The sequence below is a fragment of the Brachycentrus maculatus genome, unplaced genomic scaffold (assembly GCF_059751285.1).
Source record: "Brachycentrus maculatus isolate JH-2025_06_01 unplaced genomic scaffold, ASM5975128v1 h1tg000242l, whole genome shotgun sequence".
Lineage (NCBI taxonomy): Eukaryota > Metazoa > Arthropoda > Insecta > Trichoptera > Brachycentridae > Brachycentrus > Brachycentrus maculatus.
Window position 1 is genome coordinate 1,623,272 of NW_028280993.1, and position 25,052 is coordinate 1,648,323.

General features: G+C 33.1%; 1 protein-coding gene across 24 annotated transcripts in view; it reads left to right on the plus strand.

Moving 5' to 3' along the window:
• Positions 1-25,052, plus strand: part of spri (Src homology 2 domain-containing protein sprint) — a 279,029-nt gene that overhangs the window by 161,035 nt on the left and 92,942 nt on the right. For all 24 annotated transcript variants that reach the window (XM_088265143.1, XM_088265157.1, XM_088265150.1 and 21 more), the window contains one exon: positions 15,978-16,434. In XM_088265143.1, the coding sequence (XP_088121269.1) occupies positions 15,978-16,434 (457 nt within the window). The remainder of the gene's footprint in view (positions 1-15,977; positions 16,435-25,052) is intronic.

Genomic DNA, 25,052 nt, shown 5'->3' on the forward strand with positions numbered 1-25,052 from the left:
CATAAATAAAATTCTTCTAGCCCCACTGCTAGCTTCATTTGATGGGAGGTTTAATTTATTTCTGAAATGAAATATGTAACTGTAACTTCTTCGATTGACTATCTCATCTTATATGTAACTGTTACTTTTTCGATTGTTTATATCATCTTATATGTAACTGTTACTTCTTCGATTGTTTATCTCATATTATATGTAACTGTTACTTCTTCGATTGTTTATCTATCTCATCTTATGTGTAACTGTCCTTCTTCGAATGTTTATCTCATCTTATATGTAACTGTTACTTTTTCGATTGTTTATCTCATCTTATATGTAACTGTTACTTTTTCGATTGTTTTTCTCATCTTATATGTAACTGTTACTTTTTCGATTGTTTATCTCATCTTATATGTCACCGTTACTTTTTCGATTGTTTATCTCGTCTTATATGTAACTGTTACTTTTTCGATTGTTTATCTCATCTTATATGTAACTGTTACTTTTTCGATTGTTAATTTCATCTTATATGTAATTGTTACTTCTTCGATTGTTTTTCTCATCTTATATGTAACCGTCACTTTTTCGGTTACCCCAAAAGAATATCATTCGTTCTTTATTTCGGTTTATACTTCTTTCCAGCTTACGTTTTTAATGTCAAATTGACAAATATGTAGCTAACAATACGCACCATTCGAATATCTATCATACATACATCGTTTTGATGCACATTTGCCTGAGAGATTGCCTTTTGACTACATTCAGTCTACTTTCTTTGGCCAACTCCATGCATCACTTCCAAACATTAGTCATAACCATAATCAACATATCAAGTCAGTTTTTCAAAATTTACATATCGCAGGTAAAAACCACACAAAGCAAAAATACGCGAATATTTTATTGAAACGTTGTGTCGAAATTTCAAAACGATCGGTGAATGAGTTTAGGAGATTTAAGATTTTGAACAAATGTACGTTTACTAGCTACTAGTAAATGGTTTATATTTTTTATTTTTTCTCTCTTTTTTGTGTGTATATTAGGTTAAAAAGGATAAAAACAATTTTAAAATGTATTTAAAAAGAACTCCACCGACAAGACACACAAGGTCTCTGCAAAAAAATATTTTGAATATGTTTATAATTGTTCTTTTAAATAAACGTATAAAATTTATGTCAATAAAAAAATATAAATAAAGGTATATTTTTTTTAGTCTTGGTCAGCACGCTTGGCTACCGTTCTGGAGGTCCCGGGTTCGATTCCTAGGGGGGGTCAAATAAATAAAAGTGATATTTATTCAATATTACCCTGGACTGGTACCTAAAGCGGAGGGCTGATCACCTTTCCTTCGTGTGTTAACGATCAAGATAACACTGTGGTTATATAATGCAGTGCCTTATGCACCATTGGGGTGCGGATAAGGGTTTGAATTGAAATATTTTTTTTTAAATAACTTTTTTATTCGTGTAGATAAATTCTCATTTTGTGACGTTATTATTAATTTGTCAAAATGTATTTTTAAGTGTATTTATAAGCCCAGAAAATTCCTCGAGGTGGCATTATGTACATTACACCACACGTATCCCCCAATTAGCGACGTAATCCGAGTATTGCCATAAATTATCCGGTTTCAACATTTTTTTGTCCGATTCCGGAACGATTGTGTAACTATAACAATCTGTTTGACTTGTAAAAAGTTAGTCAATTATCTTTTACAACATTTTGAGTGTGTCCCAATACTTGTTTACAAAATCTGGATTATCTCCAATTACTGGAGTTATTTTCACATTATTTTTTGACATCTCATCAAAGTCTTTGATGAGATGTCAAAAAATAATATGAAAATAACTCCAGTAATTGGAGATAATCCAGATTTTATGAACAAGTATTTGGACACACTCAAAATGTTGTAAATAAATTATCTGGTCAAATTATTAGCTTAATAATAAAAATGAAAATGGTATTTTCTGGCGTTTCTCATGTGTGTGATTATAATCCAGGATTCGGATCTCACATACTAATATAAGAGTTTCTGCTTAATAAAAAAGCTTCTTTACATCTCACCAATAGATGTTTCTAGTGAAGTTCTAGTGATTCAAGAACAAGGTTTCTAAATTGGTTCATATTTATAGAACTTCCAAGAATTTGAGTTGTGTGGTTGTCAATAATGGGTAGAATTGGTGAATGTTACACGTGTGTTAAGTGATCACTCAAACCAGCCTATGACGGTCGTAAGCCCCGTAAATGCCCAGACTTCCATATTCTTCTTCATCTTTGATGAGATGTCAAAAAATAATATAGATAAATTCTCATTTAGTGACGTTATTAATTTGTCAAAATGTATTTTGGGTGTATTTATAAGCCCAGAGGCATTACATTACACCACACGTATCCGAGTATTGCCATAAATTATCCGGTTTCAACATTTCTTTGTCCGATTCCGGAACGATTGTGTAACTATAACAATTTGTTTGACTTGTGAAAAGTTAGTCAATTATCTTTTAATTCGTCAAACCCACGAGAATTCAACTGCAATTGTATTTATGTAACTTTTAAGTTATCTTTTTAATCGTATGTAGGAGATAGTTAATGAAGCTTTCATAATGTCCCTATAATTTATTACGTTTTGTACTTGGAATGAAACAAATTAATTCCCCCATTTTAGTGTTTGTATTATAGACGCGTACGTGGTAATAATTTGTCTAATGATTCCGCCTCCGTAGTGTAATGGTCAGCACGCTCGGCTACCGTTCTGGAGGTCCCGGGTTCGATTCCCAAGGGGGGTAAAATAAATATAAGTGATTTTTTCACTGTCATATTTATTCAATATTACCATGGACTGGTACCTGGAGGGGAGGGCTGATCACCCTTCCTTCATGTGTAAACGATCAAGATAACACTGCGTTTATATGACGCAGTGCCCTATGCACCATTGGGGTGCGGATAAGGGTTTTATTATTAATGATTTCTTGTTTTTTTTTAATTGATACACGTTTCATAATACATTTTATATTTATACCCCGACATATATTTTTTTAGTGTATTGGGATGGAGACATGAAAATTTGCCATTTATTCCTTAGATAACAAACTAGCTGACTAATCATCGTGCCGCTACCCCGGAGATGTAGGCAGAAATAATCAAACGCCACACCACTCTGTCTTTGCAAACATTCCTCGTCTCTTGCACATCATGCATCTCCCCATACATACATGACCAGAGCGCTTTCAAGTGTTCGACACACCTGATCTTGCCACGTTTTCTTCGGTCTTCCTCTGCTGCTATTTACAACTACATTCGCCTCGCAAATTTGTTTTACTGTCCTTTTTTCACTCACACGTCCACAAACAATCTCAAAACACCTATGATTGACAACCATACTACTTCAATTTTGGAAGTCATACATATATGACTCATGTCATGACGTTCCGTGATGGACTTCACAACAGCCATGTATGATTGGACACTCTCCTAATCATTCGTCATTTACTTTTAAAAAAACATACCACAAAGTTAACAATGCTTTTAGTATACAAAATATCTATAATGGATTTAGGAAGCCTTTATTTAGAAACCCAGATTTATGAACAAGTATTTGGACGCACTAAGAATGTCGTGATAGAAAAATGTTTACATTGTTTCGAATAATTCCAATGGCTATTAATAACGACAAATCGTATCATGATATGAATAAAAGCTTTTTTAATATTCATTCTATATTTTTCGTGCTTTCACTCAACATCATGGTTAGATTAACGCAGAAAACATCATAGTCTAAACTAAACTTTTAATATTCACTGTGGCAGTTATTTCAGCAGTCATTTGCAGATATTTTCAGTATTCAACTCTGCATTTTTTCTCGTGACATTTCAGCAAAAGAGCACTAAAGCTTTATTTTTCCATACAAGCCTACTGAACCGCATTCCCCTCATCTTTGCGAAACCTCAGAAATGTCCTGCACAAAAATAATGTATTAAATTCAGGATCCTAGGCAAGCCAGGAGTGCCTTCAACCCCTAGATTTCAAAAGGTTCTCGGCATTTGTACTGGATTTTGACACACAGTGTAAAAGATAAGCCCTTTTTATTTTCTGGTGTGAGAATATAAATGCGAATACTTCGCTGTAAATGACTGCGAATAGCTCACAAAAGTCAACACAATCCGCACACGAAATATAGGGGGTGAAAACAGAAAGGGTTGATGCGCTATAGGGAGGTTTTTAGAGGATTGGAATGGAGTATATAATAAAATGCCAGCGGTAGTGCAATGGATTGAGGGCGTAAGGAGGGATGTGTTCGGATTACTAATATGGATTTGGTGTTTTAATATGCATTTTTTCTTATTTTTTTACAAAAATGTAAGTAATATTACTAAATAACCATTCACCGAGATTTGTATGTCTACCGGTTATGAGACGTACCCGTCTCTTCGTCAGGACAATCACTTCCACAGCATGTAAATAATACTACCCCTCACTACCATAGCACTATTTACACACTTAAAACTACACAAAATGTTTAACACACGCTATTTTTGGTCGACCCGAAGTCCAACATGCACTGGGAGTTGTAGCACAAACATGCGTTACGAGCCGAGGTTAAACATGCACCTCGGCTCGTAACGCATGTTTGTGCTGAAACCTTAAGTAAAAGTAAAAATATATTATTTCGAGAAATAAAAATACTTTGTGTTTTCATCCAGTCACATTTTTATTAACCAACTAGTTTCGGCAACAACCTGTTGTCCTCTTCAGGGTTTAATTTATGACTAAACATGTTTAGTCATAAATTAAACCCTGAAGAGGGCAACAGGTTGTTGCCGAAACTAGTTGATTAATAAAAATGCGAGTGGATCAAAACACAAAGTATTTTTATTTCTCGAAATAATATATCAATATGATCCACAAAGTTTATGCTTTCAATATTCAAAACAAAAGTAAAAATGACTAACCACAAAGTAAATGCTATAAATATCAATAATATTAAGAATATCTATCTTTTGTCTCTAGGGGAAATTGACAAAAGTCATTGAAATGTTTATGTAACAACTTATTTATGTATGTATCACATTTAAAATATGAATATATATTTCGTACTTCCTTTATATTTTTTGTACAGTAATTCAAGGGTAGCCAAAAACATTAAAACCATCGATCCTCAATTTCAAACCAATTATCGTTTCAGACTCGTTTTATCGCCGCGAAGAATCTCATATCGGCGGAAATGATTTTCCTTGATTTTTCACCCTGTTTCAATCCTCCCCTGCGGTAGAGGGTGGTGAAACTGCCAAAGTGTGGGCTCGGCACAAGCCCCGAGGCGTCACATTCGCGGGAATTCCGATGTCGCATCATAATTCCTGTCGCGGAATTGAATTACTCGCACTTAAATATTCAGAAGTTTCAGAGGAGATTATGAAAATTTCGAAATCAAATCATGAAATGGTATCGCGTTTAAACGCAGAGTAAACGGCGGAGTCCCATGAATATATTCATGGTGTACCTATTGTACAGGAAGGATAATGTTGGCTACAAATGCTTTAGGGATTTAATACGCGTTGTATAGTTCAGAGTACGTTTTTTAATATATGCAAAAAAATATTTTTATAGTAAAAATAATAATATTATTCTTAATATATAAAGTAAAGCATTTACTTTGTGGTTAGTCATTTTTACTTACTTATTTTTTTTACAAAAATGTTCATAATATTAGTATGTAAAACCACTCACCGAGATTTTTATGTCTACCGATTTCAAGATGTAAAGTAAATTGAAATTTTTAGAAAAATTGTGTCGGATTGTGGTCCCGTGGTTAGTGTCATGGACTCTCAAATCAGAGTTTCTCGGTTCGAACCCAATCTACTACAATTTGATACATATTTCTAATAACGAGCCGCTTAGGCTCACAGAAATAGTATGAAATTGAAACATTTATGTAACTAACTAACCTACTAACCATCACGCCGCTTCCCCGCAGGGGTAGGCAGAGAGGATAGAATGCCACACCACTCTGTCCTTGCAAACATTCTTCGCCTCTTCCACGTTCATGCATCTCCTCATACATAACCGCCGATTGTTTCGACTCCTAACCTGACCACTTTCATGTATTATTGTTGATGGCATAAGAGGTAAGTTTGAAACAGTCGTATGCAATAGGTTGATTGCGGAAGATGTAAATATTTGTGTTAATAACAAAAACACAAATATTCCTCTTTTTACAAAAAAAATAAAAATATATTTGTATATATACATATATATGTATATATATATATATATATATATATATATATATATATATATATATATATATATATATATATATACATTTGTCCGCCTCTGTAGTGTAATGGTCAGCACGCTAGGCTACCGTTCTGGAGGTCCCGGGTTCGATTCCCAGGGGGGTCAAATAAATAAAAGTGATTTTTTCACTGTAATATTTATTCAATATTACCCTGGACTGGTACCTGAAGCGGAGGGCTGATCACCTTTCCTTCGTGTGTAAACGATCAAGATAACACTGTGTTCATATGAAGCATGCGGATAAGGGTTTTATTATTATTATTATATATTTATATAAATATATATATATATATATATATATATATATATATATATATATATATATATATATATATATATATATATATATATATATATATATATATACATTTGTCCGCCTCTGTAGTGTAATGGTCAGCACGCTAGGCTACCGTTCTGGAGGTCCCGGGTTCGATTCCCAGGGGGGTCAAATAAATAAAAGTGATTTTTTCACTGTAATATTTATTCAATATTACCCTGGACTGGTACCTGAAGCGGAGGGCTGATCACCTTTCCTTCGTGTGTAAACGATCAAGATAACACTGTGTTCATATGAAGCATGCGGATAAGGGTTTTATTATTATTATTATATATTTATATAATATATATATATATATATATATATATATATATATATATATATATATATATATATATATATACATTTGTCCGCCTCTGTAGTGTAATGGTCAGCACGCTAGGCTACCGTTCTGGAGGTCCCGGGTTCGATTCCCAGGGGGGTCAAATAAATAAAAGTGATTTTTTCACTGTAATATTTATTCAATATTACCCTGGACTGGTACCTGAAGCGGAGGGCTGATCACCTTTCCTTCGTGTGTAAACGATCAAGATAACACTGTGTTCATATGAAGCAGTGCCCTATGCACCATTGGGGTGCGGATAAGGGTTTTATTATTATTATTATATATTTATATATATATATATATATATATATATATATATATATATATATATATATATATATATATATATATATATATATATATATATAACTGTCCGCTTTTGGCTGTCTCTATCTCGGCGGGGTGACTAATTTTATGCAACTCTTATCGAGAAACTCCCATATCGAGAAACCACTTCTTTACTCGTTTCTTTAGATTATTTTATCTCGTTAGTACTATATATCCGTTTGCATTCACTTCATAGTAATTAAATTCCACGTGAGTAGAGGTATGCATGCAACTAAACGCAGCTGAGCTGGGTACGGCCGGGGAATGTTCCGAACTCACGCACGCACGTCTCTACGTATACTAATACGAGTCTGATAACAGTGTGCAGTCGACCTACTTATCCGCCATACCGAGATTGTATGATATGGCATTATCTATGGAACGGAGCGCCTAATAGTAATAATACCTAGTTCTCGGGTCGAGCAACATTCGTTTCAAATAATGCATTCCTTCATATCCGTGTAAATCTGACGTTGTCGACTTAGATTCTAATGCTATGTCGTGTTTCGATGCATCATTTTAAATAAACGTAATAATGCTGAATGCGTCGAAACACGAATGAAACGAAACAAAAACACAATTGATTTAAAGAATAATTTGTTTTTGTGAACAAGTATTTGGACACACTCAATATGTTGTAAATAAATTATCTGGTCAAATTATAAGCTTAATAATAAAAATGAAAATGGTATTTTCTGGCGTTTCTCATGTGTGTGATTATAATCCAGGATTCGGATCTCACATACTAATATAAGAGTTTCTGCTTAATAAAAAGCTTCTTTACATCTCACCAATAGATGTCTCTAGTGAAGTTCTAGTGATTCATGAACAAGGTTTCTAAATTGGTTAATATATATAGAACTTCCAAGAATTTGAGTAGTGTGGTTGTCAATAATGGGTAGAATTGGTGAATGTTACACGTGTGTAAAGTGATCACTTAAACCAGCCTATGACGGTCGTAAGCCCCGTAAATGCCCAGACTTCCATATTCTTCTTCATCTTTGATGAGATGTCAAAAAATAATATTTAAAGAATAAGTGGTATTTTCCAAGTTAAATTTAAAAATACTAACACAAATTAAAATATATATATATATTTTTTGTTTAAGTTAGAAGAAACCAAAATCCACTCAATGATCCATAAACATTGTACATAATATAAATTTAATATAAAATAAAACCCTTATCCGCACCCCAATGGTGCATAGGGCACTGCGTCATATAAACGCAGTGTTATCTTGATCGTTTACACATGAAGGAAAGGTGATCAGCCCTCCGCTTCAGGTACCAGTCCGGGGTAATATTGAATAAATATGGCAAAGAAAAAATCACTTATAATTATTTTACCCCCCTTGGGAATCGAACCCGGGACCTCCAGAACGGTAGCCGAGCGTGCTGACCATTACACTACGGAGGCAGAATTGTACATAATAAGAAAGGTAAATAGTACATGCAACTCCCATTTAAAAAAACGTTTAATAAACTGTATAATTTTGTTTTAACCACTTTTTTATTATGAGTACACTTTAACCAACCGGTTTCGACAAGAACCTTGTCATCATCAGGGCTCATTAAATTCTAAAACATTAAAATACTCGTAGTTAATTACATTCCCTTACCTAAAACTTCCACACACTCCAAAAATAAAATAAATAAATAAAATTTAATTTAAATTTAAGTTAAATATATATTTCAAATTAACTAACAGTAGAATGATGTATTTTGAAGCTCCAAATTTGCAGTTTCAAGTTTTGTACTGACATTTCTTGGTGGAACTTCTTTTTAGTAAAAAAAAAATCCACATGATTCTTCATGAATATTCTTCATATGGAAAAAATAAAATAGTTATTTTAGTATACCAAATATGAAGCATTTATTTTTAAATATATAAGTAAAAAATAATATCGGCAGCAGAATTAAAATATTATATAAAACTTGTGTGCGATCCATCATGACATGAGAAAGAACGCAGAGCGGACATCGCAGTAACGAAAAACGCCCGAAGAGTGTCAGAAATGAAGACTCTAAGAAGCATATCTGGCAAGAGTCTACGAGATAGAATAAGGAACACCAGGATAAGAGAAATATGCGAGATCGAAGATGTCGTTAAGTGGGGAAGGCAACGAAAACAATGGTATGCTCATGTGAGGAGAATGGACTATCCAGACTCCCCCACATTGCACTCCACGGCTAACTTCAAGGTAGACGACTCCAGGGCACACCACCAAAGACATGGATTCACTGCTGGGAATCGACATCGCAGGAGGCTGGCTAATCCCTCTTAAAAACAGGCCACAAGGCATCAAGAAGAAGGGGTTTGATTGAAATGTTTAAAGTATATATGGAGTTCTACAAAATAAACGCAAAGTCAATTAATACGCAATTTGTGTTTTAAGACTACCTGGCCTTCGATTGATAGATATTATATTATTATTCAATAGATAGTAATCTCAAAGATAATACACGTCTGTACCGATAATACCTGTAACATATACGTGTAGATATCCCCGTATTATTTGAATATCTCGCTATCTTTCAGATAACAAACTCGACTGGTCTCTGAGCGAACAGTTTGAACTCAATTATACAAACGGGGCTAAGTGATGAGGTCGGAACTAAGTTAAGTTAATTCTCTTTATTATTACAGTACATAATGTAACTTATTAGGTGGACAGTGGACATTGCTTTATTGCAGATTCTGGAATGTTACAAGCAACAAGTTATAGAACAGTGGTTCTTATGGTAACCGTGTTGGAGGTACAGAACCCTACCAGTTTCATATGCGCGTTCACCGAACCCTTAATGGATCATTATCAGACGGGAGGAATATCTAATTTAACATACTCAACCTATAAAGGATTGCATTTATCATTTTCTCGTGGAAAATTCGCCTTCGTAAATACGTGGTTTTCGTATGTTGGTAATGAATGATGTCACAGAAACGATGGATTTATTTTAATATTGGTAACGTTGCTAAATTATTGGCGACTCTATTTTGATATTTATGGAAAGATCCCTGTCTAAGGCAAGTTTTATTGTCTTCTTTAGCTTGTTAATGGCATTTAATAAAGAAATTCGCTGACTTCTTATATCGTAATTATTATGCATATATATATATATATATATATATATATATATATATATATATATATATATATATATATATATATATATATATATATATATATATATATATATATATTTCTAATAAAGTAAAGATCTCTGTCCATGGCATGTTTTATTGTCTTCTTTACTTTGTTAATGGCATTTAAAGTACCTTTGATCGTATCAGAAACAATTAGCGGCACCACCCTCTCTCCGGGCTGCCCTCCGGGCACTATGTGTAGCTTTATAGCGCCATTAGGATCGGGACAATTGGCCAACCTCCTTTATGGGTCCTGCACATCACCCGCCACCTCCTCGGCCCTCTGCCCTCCTGGTAGTGACTCATCTGCGAATCCACTATTTTATTGATTTGCGAGCTAATTTCTATCATACAATCGAATTGAATACGGATTTCATCAAAATTTACGAGGTACTGAACAGACCCTCTTTGTGTAATGAGAAATAAAACTTTTTAATTGCTTGCCTCTTGATTTGAAGGGTAGGCGTGCTATTTATGGACATTCTCCCAATCATGGACATATCGATAACCTAATTTTATAATTATATTGCTTTTTTGTTTCTTCTAAGGTCTTACTTATAAAACCTAATTTTTTTTTAAATTTATTGATTGAAGTTGAATCTAAACGTAATTGAATTTTTTTCTTAAAACACTTTTTTATATTGAAAAAATAAGGTTTTCTTCGAAATAATCAAAATTTGTGGTTTTGAAAAAAAAGTTATAGTATGGGGAGTTTTCGGTTGTTTGCGAATTCATCCAATTCAATAAGCGACCGGTTGCACAAGAAACCGCACGTGTGGACTGTGCTATTTTTTTTTGGAAAATAAATATACTAGAATTTGTCTTTTTTAAATATATATTGAAACAATTTTTTTAAATTCCTTTGCTTTCAAATACTCTTTTTTCAAAACCATATATTAATTTCGAAGAAAAACTTATATTTTCAATACAAAAACTGTTTTTCAAATTAAAAAAATCAAGTAAGTTAAATGTTACCTGGGTTTAAAGAAAATTAAGTTCTGGGCTATCTATTATCCCGCCTTCATTATTTTTCATTTGCTTTATTACTACATATTCTTTGTATTTCTATATATGTACCATATTATAGTTCAAATCTGTTTTTCTCTATTGTACAATTGGTTAATCATTCTTTAAGACTCTTTGTTCCCATGAACATTGCCAATACAACACCGTATCTTTGTCCGCGTTGTCATGAGAACAAAGTGTATTGCGTCAAAACATATGCGTCTTGCATACGTAATATTTCTAGAAGTTAATATTGTTGGAAACGATTCGTAATTGCGCCATTTAAACAATACAAAACAAGGTATATTTGACATTGAATCGCTTAATTTTTACACAAACAAAAGTAAGCAATAATAAACGTATTGCTTAGTCAGCACGTGTGATAAGGTAAGTGGCTATAATACTGACCTAGCCCCTATTACTGACCTATTTCAAAGTAACAACAGATAATAAGACACTGGCTCAATTATTACTAATTTTTAATATTGCCAACACTGCAGCCATGCTTGAGTTATGTGATGACAATGTTTTACTGTCAATATTTTGATTTTTCATATTTGAAATGTCAGTTATAGTTTGGACATCTGGCAAGTAGCGCGCGCACACGAAAAATCCTTAACAGACAAGCCTAATCTTTCAAGTTTTATTTTTAAGGTGTATTATTTTTCTTTTATTGATATTTACTAATATTTTATATGTGTTAGTTAGCTAATATATATATATATATATATATATATATATATATATATATATATATATATATATATATATATATATATATATATATATATATATATATATATATATATATATATATATATATATATATATATATATATATATATATATATATATATATATATATATATATATATATATATATATATATATATATATATATATATATATATATATATATATATATATATATATATATATATATATATATATATATATATATATATATATAAATATTGAAGGAAAATGCCGTCAATCGCCTCAGTCTGAAGGGGGGAAATTAGAGACGCCGTATTATTGCGTTTTCTTCTCGGTTTTCTTCTTTTATTATATGTTTATTTATAAAAAGTTAAGTAACTGACTTAATAAAACTTAATAAAGAAAACTTAAAATAACAATAAGTAACCGGTACCTAAGACACTAAGACGCTAAGTTTATAAAATAACCTTGCTTTTATGTTAGTAACGATCAAGTTAATACTGCATCAGTACGATGCAATGCCCTTTGCACTATTGGGTGGGCATAAGGGTAAGTAGATTGATTCTGTATTTTATTTTTGCCTAATTATCCTTATTTGTAATCAATTAGTTTATCATGTCACAATATCATTCATTTTTAACGATTGAATTTTAACGACATTTTTTCGTCAATTTATCTCGGAATTCTGCCGGAAGAGCTGACCTTGTTAATACGAATTATGCTATTTTATTTATCTTAATGAAGTTATATTATTATTACTGTTTTTTTTAATGGGCACATAACTAACTTTTCTCGGTATTCTGAAATCCTGTTAATATTTAACCTTGTAATTTTTTTTTACATAAAACAAATTTTATTTAGATCCTCAACGACTGTGACGACAGTCAACTGTCCGGCTTCCCTTGGGGAGTTTTACGCAGCCTTCTCCTAACAATTAGCAAATGCTGAGATATTCCTGATTGGCCCACACTAGATAATCCCTCCTGTTCCCAACACCGATTAAAAACGAAAATCCACTAAATGGTCTATAAACCTCGTACATAATGAGCAAAGTTAATAAATGCAACACCCATCTAAAATGTTGTAATTTTTATAATTACTTGTAAATTACGTGTAAATGATGATGTAAATAACAGTTCTGTAAAATTCCCAAATAATAATCAAATTTAATAAAAATATCTTTTACTTTTGGCCCCAGATCGTAGCCTTGTGGGATGCCACCACGAATACACGAACAATATGAACCAACTAATTTGTTGCATACATAACTTACCTGCAATCTCGCTAAATCTGAGAGCAAACACGCGATCTTGTATTCGCACCCCCCATGCAAGCGATCGGTCAACGTCTGCAGACTTCCTGCTCATTATTCCCGGATTGTTCCCCTCCATCCACCCTCGGATTGTTTCTTGTCTTATGTCCCGTCTCGGGGTGCAGGGATCTCGAGGGATGGATAGGGCGGTAATTTGCTAAACTGCCTTTCAGCGACGCTAATGTGGAGGGTGGCAGGTCTTAGAGGTGCCAAACTTGGAAGTTTTGGCGTCTTAAATTCTAGGCGATCAAGTTAACTGGTTTGTTTCATGATACCCATGTATTGTTAGCATCTTTACTGTGCTTTTCGGGTTGATCCGATAACGATTGTCCAGTTTTTAGAAAGATCGCTATTATTGCATCTTGTTGTAAGTTTGCAAAATATATTTTTTTGTTTTGTGTAAAACATTAGCTTGCATCAACTCATAGGCTGGATACAAATTAATTTGATTATATTTTCAGTCTGTTTTTGGTTGGTTTGATGATATTGCTTCTTAGCAATGAACCCATTATTATTATGTATTAAGCCAAATGTGTTAGCAACGTTTAATGAACATTACTTAAGATCTAATGTTTTCATTCAAATTATCAAAGTTTTTTTTAAATAGCATTTCTCCTAACTATTTCTTATCTTTACACTAACTAGTTTTAGCATGTTTACTTTAGTATAAGTCTTGCTTAGCTCTTTTATCAAATATATGTAATTTTGAACATACTTAAACGTTTAGTATACCCTGTCCTGGAATAAATTATAAATAAGTTTTCTCTACCAGAAGTTTAATTGTTCCATAGCTTATACTGCAGTATAACTATGTAGCATGTACAATCATTGTCAACGTTTACGACAGTTTATATAAATATACATATGTAGATGCATATCCCTGATTGAGCATCCGGTATGATAACCTAGATAATATTTCTCTTCATAATACTGCCTTTGTATGTGGATTGCAGTATGTATTTAGAGTTTATTTATCTTTCAATACCAATATTATATTATGTACTAGCTATACTCGTTCGTACGTTTCTGTGGCTCAGTCCGATAAATACGAAAAGAAAGAGTGGAGAATCACACATTTTTATGTCTTTATTTCACGTTGCACGTGTGCGTACAATGTTTTAGCAACTGTCAAGAAACACGCTATGTATATCACTTGCAATGCACATCGGAGTCCTGGTATTCATTATGTCATAATTAAGCATTCCGTTTCTCTATTTGTTAATTTATGGGTTTGTTATTACTACGGTGCATTTTCGAGTGCTAAAACGCTTTAGTATTTGCCCAAGTGGTCTCATATTTCCTCGTGTTTACGCGTAAGATTGTGAACTGCCCTCCGCGAAGGGTGTCTATCAAACGATCCTTGTTTGTCTCATTATTCCTTACCAGAGGGATGAGATTCAACCCCCTGCAGTCTCTCTTGCAGTCCTCCCTTGTCTCGACGCATTCCCAAAGTTGGCGGAACTTTATTCGAGTTATGTACACTCGTTAGAGCTTTTATTTCGCCGACAACCGAAGCTCGCGGATCTCCCAAAGTGGCAACTTCGAACCGGATCAAATGAGCGAGCTAATTCCTCGTTTTGAGTCTTGATTCTGGAAAGTTTTCAAGATTTTGATTGATGAGCGATTTAATAGACTGTGACAAGTTTAGAAAGATTTCGAGGCTGTAAAATGTTTCCAAAGTCCAAAACATTCAACCTAATATTTTAATATTCCGTTTGTTAGAATTTCTCCACTTTATTTGTTTTATTGTATCATTTTTTCTTTCCTTCAATGAGGTCGACAGTCTTCAGTCTTTAAACTTATTAGATGGATATAATTTATATTTGAAGCGCTAACTTTGTGATTTTCCATTTTATAATTAAAATATAGCATTCTTTTAAAATCACAGTAAATATTATATTATAACTTAAATATAATGTCTACCGGTTTCGAAGCTAACCGCTTCTTTATCACTGATTAAGTGATTTTAAAACAAAGTTTCATTTAAATTATATTATTATATGGAGTCCAAAATTTGCTTTTTGTGATTGGACATAATCGAAAATGAAATCTGATTTTTAACAAATGTATTTGAAAAAAAATTACATATGTAGTAAGAGGAAGACCAAGTAAAACGTGGCGTAATCGAGTATTTGAAAAAGTCGAGAGGTCAGGTCAGAAGTCGGAATAATCGGCGGGGATATATAAGAAGATGAATGCATGTGGAAGAGGCGAAGATTGCTTGCAAAGATAGATTATTCTGGCGTTCTATTCTATCTGCCTACTCCTGCGGGGAACCGGCGTGATAGTTAGCTAGCTAGTTAGTTAGCTAGAATCATTAGCTGCATCCTATGTGCCCATACCATCTCAATTGCCTTTCCTGTACCTCATTTTTGATGTCTGTTATATCCAAACTTCCACGAATTTATTTTGTCCCTAAGTCGCTAATGGTTTCAAAAGATTAACCCGTATGATAAACTTACCAAAAACTAACTTATCATGTCGCAGCAGTGTTTTATTTTGTGAGGCAAAGTAATAATTTATTTATTTTCTCTTCTTTTCAGAAGTTCCACATTTCTGGAACCTCATGTCCAAGGCGTGGGCTGGCGCACAGCTCCTGACTCCGACAGGCAGGAAGACCACAGCACCGAGGATGATGAGCAGCTCCTCATCAAGGATGGAAAACCTTCTCACCAGACCAAGAAGCCGTTCATCTTCCACAGAGACACGAACCAAGACACCTCAGAGTCAGAACGGGAGCACAAGACCAGGGCTGAACAGCTGAGGGAAAGGTTCGAGCAGAAACAAGCCAACAGGAAGGATGAGGTTGACGGGTTTAGAATCCACGACGCAACGAGGAACCAAGAAGTCGAGAATGTCAATAGGATGGCCAAGGAGCTCTTGGAGAATTCGATGAAGGAAGAAGTCAGGAGGAGAGAAGGCAATATGAAGAACAGGAATGATTCTTCGACGGAGTTCAGACCAATCCCAGCAGCCGACTTCCGAGACAGTTTGAGCCAGGTTAGTTTTTCTGTAAATTTTAACTGTTAAAACGTTTCATTCTGCATTTTTTAGTCTCTCTCTTTAATTCGGAATCCGACCGGTAGAGTTTAAGTACTTTAGCAGACTTTAATTTTTTTTTTACAAAAATGTTAGTCATATTCGTACATAAATAACCATTCACTGGATTTTTTTGTCAACCGGTTTTGAGACGTACCCGTCTCTTCGTCAGGACAATCACTACGTCAGCATGCAAACAATACTACACATCACTACTATAGAACTATTCACACACTTATAACTAACTTGTTGCGCGGTATGATCGATAATCCTGAAATTATCCGAAACATTGGTCTGTAAGTTCCCAATAGTTACCTAAGACAGCGTCGACATAGATTGTTTCACATTCCTATACACAGGACCAACCTGCCGATGGTTGTACCTGTAGGAAGAGCTACAGCTATGTTGAACAATATCTCATTGGATATTGATCTATTCCATGTGTCTGAAGGTGTTTTCCGAAGAGGGATTCTTCTACACCTCTAGCAATACGGCTGTCCAAACTCAAAACACAGTAAGGGATATATTTTTTTGTAGTACGTTTTTTTTGCATTTTTGGACTAAATAGATTCTACTTAGCCCAAAAATCCAAAAAAAACGTACTACAAAAAATGTCCCTTACTGTGTTTTAAGTTTGGACAGCCGAATAGTTCTTGCATATATTTTATTTAAATGTATTTTTAATGTATACGATTTAATTTTTTCTATATTTTGTAATGTATATATTTATTAAAATAATTTAATTAAAATGAATTGAATTGAACTACATAAAATGTTGATCACGTGTGATTTTGATTTAGCCGAAGTATATCTTTCAATATACGCGTATGCTATGCGTCATCTGAACTTTTGGGGTAATATATACATAAAAACTAACTAACTAACTAACCATCACGCCGCTTCCCCGCAGGGGTAGGCAGAGAGAATAGAGCGCCACACCACTCTGTCCTTGCAAACATTATTCGCCTCTTCCACGTTCATGCATCTCCTCATACATACCCGCCGATCGTTACGACTCCTAACCTCACCACTTTCAAGTATTTGGCATACCTGATCGCGCCATGTTTTTCTCGGTCTTCCTCTGCTTCTTTTCCCACTAACATTCGCCTCATAAATTTGTTTTACCGTTCTTTCCTCACTCATTCGTTCCACATGTCCAAACCATCTCAACACACCTTTCTTAATTTTATCGATAATGCTTATCTCAGCTTTGCATTCCTTCCTTATTTCACTATTCGCACATCTATCATACATCGTTTCGTCGCACATCCTTCTGAGGGATCGCATTTCGACTGCATTCAGTCTACTTTCATCCTTCTTTTGCCAACTCCATGTTTCACTTCCATACATTAGAGTTGGAACCAGGACTCCGTTGTGCACTGCCATACATACATATAAATACGGATTACAGTTACATTAAAAATACAGTTTATTTTATAAAGAAAAAAAAACTTTATGTTTGTACCCTTCATTTTAAAAATTAAGTCTGATAAATTATGAAAAAAATTATTTTGAATGCTTTTCTTCACTTGTTGGTTTTTATCGTCCAGGGATATTCTAGTCAAATGCAAATAGCTAAATAAACTCAAAATCCTCTTTTTAGTACTCCTTCGACATCATTTATCAACCGTCAAGTTTGGTTGGTCTATCAAGGAAATCTTAAAAATATTACGATGTATGACACGTCAGAAATCTTCCCTTAAAGTTTCACCTTGTTTAGTGGAGTGCAGGGGGTGGCACGGTCTCGAATCAATAGGCAACCCTCCCCGAAGGTTTTTTTACAATCAAACCCGTGTCTAGAGCGGATGCAAAAATCCCCCGGTTTACTGGAGTGGTGTGACAAAAGAGATTTTCTCGGTGGTTGATTTGAGATCAAATGATGGATTTTGTTCTCGTATAAACGTGACAGAATATATCGCATTTTTAGTATGTTCACTTATTTGTTCATAAATGCTAGATGAGACCCATTTTTAGTGTCCAAATACATATTTGGATATAAATGTTGGATTTGATCCATTTTCAGGGTTCAAATATTTGCTTGCATTTAATATATTTTCAGTGTCCAAATATTTGCTTGGATTTGATCCATTTTCAGCTTGTTCAAATATTTTTCATAAATACTGGATTCCATCCATTTTAATTATATGTTCATAAATGTTGGATTTTATCCATTTTTAGAGAGTGCAAATTTTAGCTCATTAATGCTGGATTTGATCCATTTTGAATGTGCTGAATTAAACCCGTTTTTAGTATCCAAATGTTTAGTTATAAATGCTGGATAAGACCCATTTACAGTGTCCAAATATTTCAATAAAATAAATCGCGATTAAACAACTCATGAAAAACAAATCGCTCACTCCTTATAACAATGTCATATGTAAAAAATCGTCAATTTTCTGTTATGCATGTTTTCGGAATGCCTAGAAAATGTACTATATCCCAGCAAAAGCGGCATATTTTTAACTTAATATTTACCCGCTACAGGGCAAAAAGTTTTGTTTTTGTATTTTGAAAAAAAGTATTGTTTAATCATTTTTTAAATAAACTAAATATTTTTCAAATGGAGAAAATACATTCGGGTTTTACCTAAAAAGATCTGTTGCACAGTAAAAAGTTCAATAAGTGGCTTGATATTTATTTTTAATACATTGTATTATATGTTTAAACTTTAAAAACGATCTCGTGAAAAATCAAGTTTTTTGATTTATGACGTTGTTAAAAGGAGTGAGCAAAATGTATGACAAAAACTTATCGAAAATAATTGTAAAATGTACCCTTGGCACAGTTAACCCCATTCAGAATACATGATTATAAATTTAAAATAGTAATTTTGTGAATAATTAAAAAAAAAAATTATATATATATATATATATATATATATATATATATATATATATATATATATATATATATATATATATATATATATATATATATATATATATATATATATATATATATATATATATATATATATATATATATATATATATATATATATATATATATATATATATATATATATATATATATATATATATATATCCAGGTATTTAGTACCTATTGCAAATACGCAGACGTCAGTCTAGTGCATTTCTAAAACACGACGCCTTCAGCGACCCATCTCTCCCGGAAGGTTGTGTATATCCCCTTCGTTTGGCGGATGCGCCCTCTCCCGTTTCCTCCCTAATCCCGCCCTACAGAGGATCCCGTGTCTTGGCGGGAACTGTATCCGATATCAATAAACCCGGGACGCTTTCTGGATTAGGGGCTGCTTAAGTATACGTTTGTATTTGGGGGTCGTTTTGGTGTGTGCGAATTTCCTAGTTAAACACATTTTATATTATAATTTATATTTGAAGCACTAACTTTGTTGTTTTCTATTTTATAATAAAAATGTAACTTTATTTTAAAATCACTATAAATACTTAATTGTAACTTAATTATAATGTCTACCGGTTTCGAAGCTAACCGCTTCTTTATCAAGACTGATTAATACTAAAACTCTATATACTAACCGTCAAAATATTTTGAATATTGTTTATTAGATAGAGTTTTAGTATTTATCAGTCTTGATAAAGAATTATATTATAATGTCTACCGGTTAGCTTCGAAACCGGTAGACATTGTAATTAAGTTATAATTAAATCTTTATAATAATAAAATAATAAAACCCTTATCCACACCCCAATGGTGCATAGGGCACTGCGTCATATAAATGCAATGTTATCTTGATCGTTTACACATGAAGGAAAGGTGAACAGCCCTCCGCTTCAGGTACCAGTCCAGGGTAATATTGAATAAATATGACAGTGAAAAAAACACTTATATTTATTTTACCCCCCTTGGGAATCGAACCCGGGACCTCCAGAACGGCAGCCGAGCGTGCTGACCATTACACTACGGAGGCAGACAAATCTTTATAGTGATTTTAAAACAAAGTTACATTTTAATTATAAATTTTATATTGTCTTTCAAGCTTTGAATTAACAAACTTCTTCTTAAAACCCTTATACGCTCCCCAATGTTGCATGGGGCACTGCATCATATAAACGCAGTGTTATCTTGATCGTTACACATGAAAGAGAGGTGGAGCCCGTCGCTAACCTTTATCCTTCTAACCCTCATCCGCACCCTAATGGTGCATAAGGCACTGCGTCATATAAACGCAGTGTTACCTTGATGGATAAGACATTAAGGAAAGGTAATCAGCCCTCCGCTTCAGTTACCAATCCAGGGTCATATTGAAAAAATATTAAAGTGAAAAAAACACTTAATATAAGAAACAATTTCTGCTTATTAAAAAATCTTCTCTCATGTCACCATAGATGTCTAGTGAAATTCTAGTGAATTCAAACACCATGTTTTGAGTTTGATCAATATATCTAAAAGTTTCAAGAATTTGAGTATTGTTGTTGTCATCGTGGGCAGAATTAGTGAATGTTACACGTGTGTAAAGTGATCATTTAAACCAGCTTATGACGGTCGTAAGCCTTTTAAATTCCCAGATTTCCGTATTCTTCTTCATCTATGTTGAGATTAAATTTATATATTATATGAACCGATACATGTAAGTCAACATTTTTAGCGTACATAGGTCATTAAATGCGTTATCTGACATTCTCTAAGGGTGAGTACGCCCCCCACCTTTGCTCAGATTCTTGACAATACTCGATGATGAGTCATACCGCAATATGCGCCCTCGTTTCGACGGCGCTTCTTTCACCCCTATTTTACACCTCTCTGTCTTCCTTGCCTCATCATCGATTCGTCGAAACGCGATCAAGAAATTTTCCATCATTTCTTGAATGTTTTTCGCAGATACTTTGTGGTACATTTTATAAACTTTACATATATTTTTTTCTTTATTTTAATTTTTTTTTTGCATTACATAACATAAATTCAAATACAAAAAAATATAAATATGAATACAAAAAAAGATCCCACAAAGGCATGGCCTGTGTGTGGGTATACGATATAATTTAGTCATAGTAAAGGGTATAAGGGTATAGGTATTATAAGTAGAACTAGAATAATAGTGTTAATCTAAAATACAAAAAATTCTTGACTTTCAGAAAACAATTAATAATAAAACAACTTTGTTTTAACCACTTTTTTATTGGTACACTTTATCCAACCGGTTTCGACAAGAACCTTGTTATCATCAGGGTTTATGTACTAAATTCTAAAACATTGAAATACTCATAGTTAATACCCTTCCCTTACCAAACACTTCAACGCACTCCATTTTTTTTCAATTTTTTTCATCCGCTGCGACAAACTATGAAATAAAACTATGAATTTTGATATCGTAAAACAATAAATATATAGTATTATATATATATATATATATATATATATATATATATATATATATATATATATATATATATATATATATATATATATATATATATATATATATATATAGTATTTTTCAGTCTTTAAGGGTGTACTCTCAAACATACAGTTCAGTACGCGACCGGGTGCGCGAGAAATCAAACGTGTTGTCCGCAAACAATTATTTTTAGAACATATACATAAATGGAAAAAAATTAAATACATATTTTTAAACTCCTTCTTCTAACCCTTATCCGGACCCCAATGGTGCATAGGGCACTGCATCATATAAACGCAGTGTCATCTTGATCGTTAACACACGAAGAAGAGGTGATCCACCCTTCGCTTCAGTTCCTGCTTCGGTCTAGGGTAATATTGAATAAATATTAGAATAAAAAAAATAAAAAATAAAATTTACCCCCCCCCCCCTGGCAATCGAACTCGGGACCTTCAGAACGGAAGCCGAGCGTGCTGACCATTATACTTCGGAGCTGGACGCTCCTTACCTTAAATAATTTTTTTCCAAAATCGTATTTTATTGTTTCGAAGAAAATCATTTTTTTAATACAAAAACAGTATTTTAAGCAAAAAAATCAATTACTTTAAATGTTACCTAGGTAAAAAAAAAATAGTTGTAGGCCATCGATTATCCCACCTTAAACAGACTTATTTTACTGTCGCAAAAAAAAACACACATTCCCATAATTTCTATAAAAGATATGTATGAAAACTAAGGGCAAAGTGTGTTTACCTAACATGGGCGATTTCGTTGTAAACTGTTTACTGAAATATACGAGCATATTGACTTTGGCTAATCTCGTACCACCCTCTCGATAATAATTTAGCCTTTGCATGAATTCCCTGTGATCTATCCCTTCATTCTTTCATCCCCTTCATGACGCGATGCAAACATTCTTTGATTAAGCAAACAAAATCAACCCTTGTCTTTAATTTTTGGATAGAAATTGAACGCCAGGTTAAATTCAATCACGCTTATAATTCTGAGCTGGGATCACAGAATATTTTATATTCTGAATAGAATTCTCTGGAAATTGGAGAAAAATAACTTAAAAATAATATTTTCTTGAATGTTTTTCGCAGACTGTGTGGCACATTTTATAAACTTTATAAAAATAGAACAACTTTGATTTTAACCATTTTTTATTGGTACATTTTTTCCTCTAAAAGAAAAAATGTACCTACTATAAAACAGTGGTTAAAAACAAAATTGTTTTATTTTTATAAAGTTTAAAAAATAATTATAAATATATTGTTTTAAAGTTCCTCACCTTTGCTTTCCATTTTCCCTTTGTTCTTAAACTTCATCCCCAGACTCACCCCCTTCCCCTAACTTACCCTCTCTCTTCACTTACAGTACAGATAATTATTTATGCTTTAGTTTATATTCAGATCCGAAGATGAAAGCATCTGTAGCTTCCGAAGCTAGTCGTCAGAATAAATATGACTCAAGTGGTAAAAAAAACAGGTTTTCTCATTTACGCACGCTAATCATTACACCACGAAGGCGGTTTTATTTGCAATTGAAAATATTCGATTTCGTATGATTTTCTTCCTACATTTTACCACAATTTCATCGTAACATAGGTATTATAATATTTTTTTTGACATCTAATCAAAGATGAAGAAGAATATGGAAGTCTGGGCATTTACGGGGCTGACGACCGTTATAGGCTTGTTTAAGTGATCACTTTACACACGTGCAACATTTACCAATTCTACCCATTATTGACAACCACACTACTCAAATTCTTGGAAGTTCTATATATATGAACCAATTTTGAAACATTATTCTTGAATCCCTAGAACTTCACTAGAGACATCTATTGGTGAGATGAAAATGAGATGTGTTTGGACACACTCAAAATGTTGTAGGTATTATAAAATATGATGCGATAGAAAATATTTCACTTTAATTTTATATACGATTGAACTTCAATGTTTAAAGAAAGATCAAGTCAATTTTACTGACAGCACTCGGAAATTTTACTGTTGGCATTACAAAGAAGTCTACAGTTAATCTAGACTTCTATTCCACGTGTCCCGAAGGGTGAACTGCACAAATATTTGTTTTTGTAACGCGATATGTAGGTACTGGAGAGGGTAGGTACCCACATTCCGAGTTCTGCTTTAAATCAATATAAGGAAATGTAAGGAAAGTACTCGTTATAGCTGCTTCCACATCCGTTTATCATGTGATTACATTTCTGTTTCCTTACAGTAGAGTCTTGAATTATTAGCCCTACATTTCATTTCCCTGGTGACATTTAATTGCGACAATACTGGGTTATTTTATGGGTACGTTTATGACAAGTTTTCATATTAATTTTTGTTTAATTTTCACATTTATCATTTACCTATTTAATTTAATTTTACTCATTTGAATTACATTTGTCTCCTTCATATTATTTTTTGACATCTCATAGATGACGAAGAACATGGAAGTCTGGGCATTGACGTAGAGGACGACCGTCATAAGCTGGTTTAAGTGATCACTTTACACACGTGTAACATTCACCAATTCTCCCCATTATTGACAACCATACTTCTTAAATTCTTGGAAGTTCTATATATAATAACCAATTTTGAAACATTGTTCTTGAATCACTAGAACTTCACTAGAGACATCTATTATTGAGATGAAAAGAAGTTTTTTATCAAGCAGAAACTCTTTAATAAGTATGTGAGGTCCGAATCCTGGATTATAATCACATCCCAACAGAAACGTCAACAACGGTCGTAAGCCCCCTAAATGCCCAAACTTCCATATTCTTCTTCATCTTTGATAGATGTCAAAAAATAATATGAAAAATAACTCCTATAATTTGAGATAATCCAAATTTGTGAACAAGTATTTGAACATACTCAAAATGTTGTAAATCTCTTCTATACATATTATTTCTAACTTTCATGTATATTTTACTATCAAAAACGGGCAATCTATATAAAAGTAACAGTTACCCTCCGATAACACCTCTAATCTACGTGTTATTTCTAACTTTCATTTATATTTTACTATCAAAAACGGGCAATCTATATAAAAGTAACAGTTACCCTCCGATAACACCTCTAATCTACGTGTTATTTCTAACTTTCATTTATATTTTACTATCAAAAACGGGCAATCTATATAAAAGTAACAGTTACCCTCCGATAACACCTCTACTCTACGTGTATTTCTAACTTTCATTTAAATTTTCATTGAATACGTCTTGTTTTTT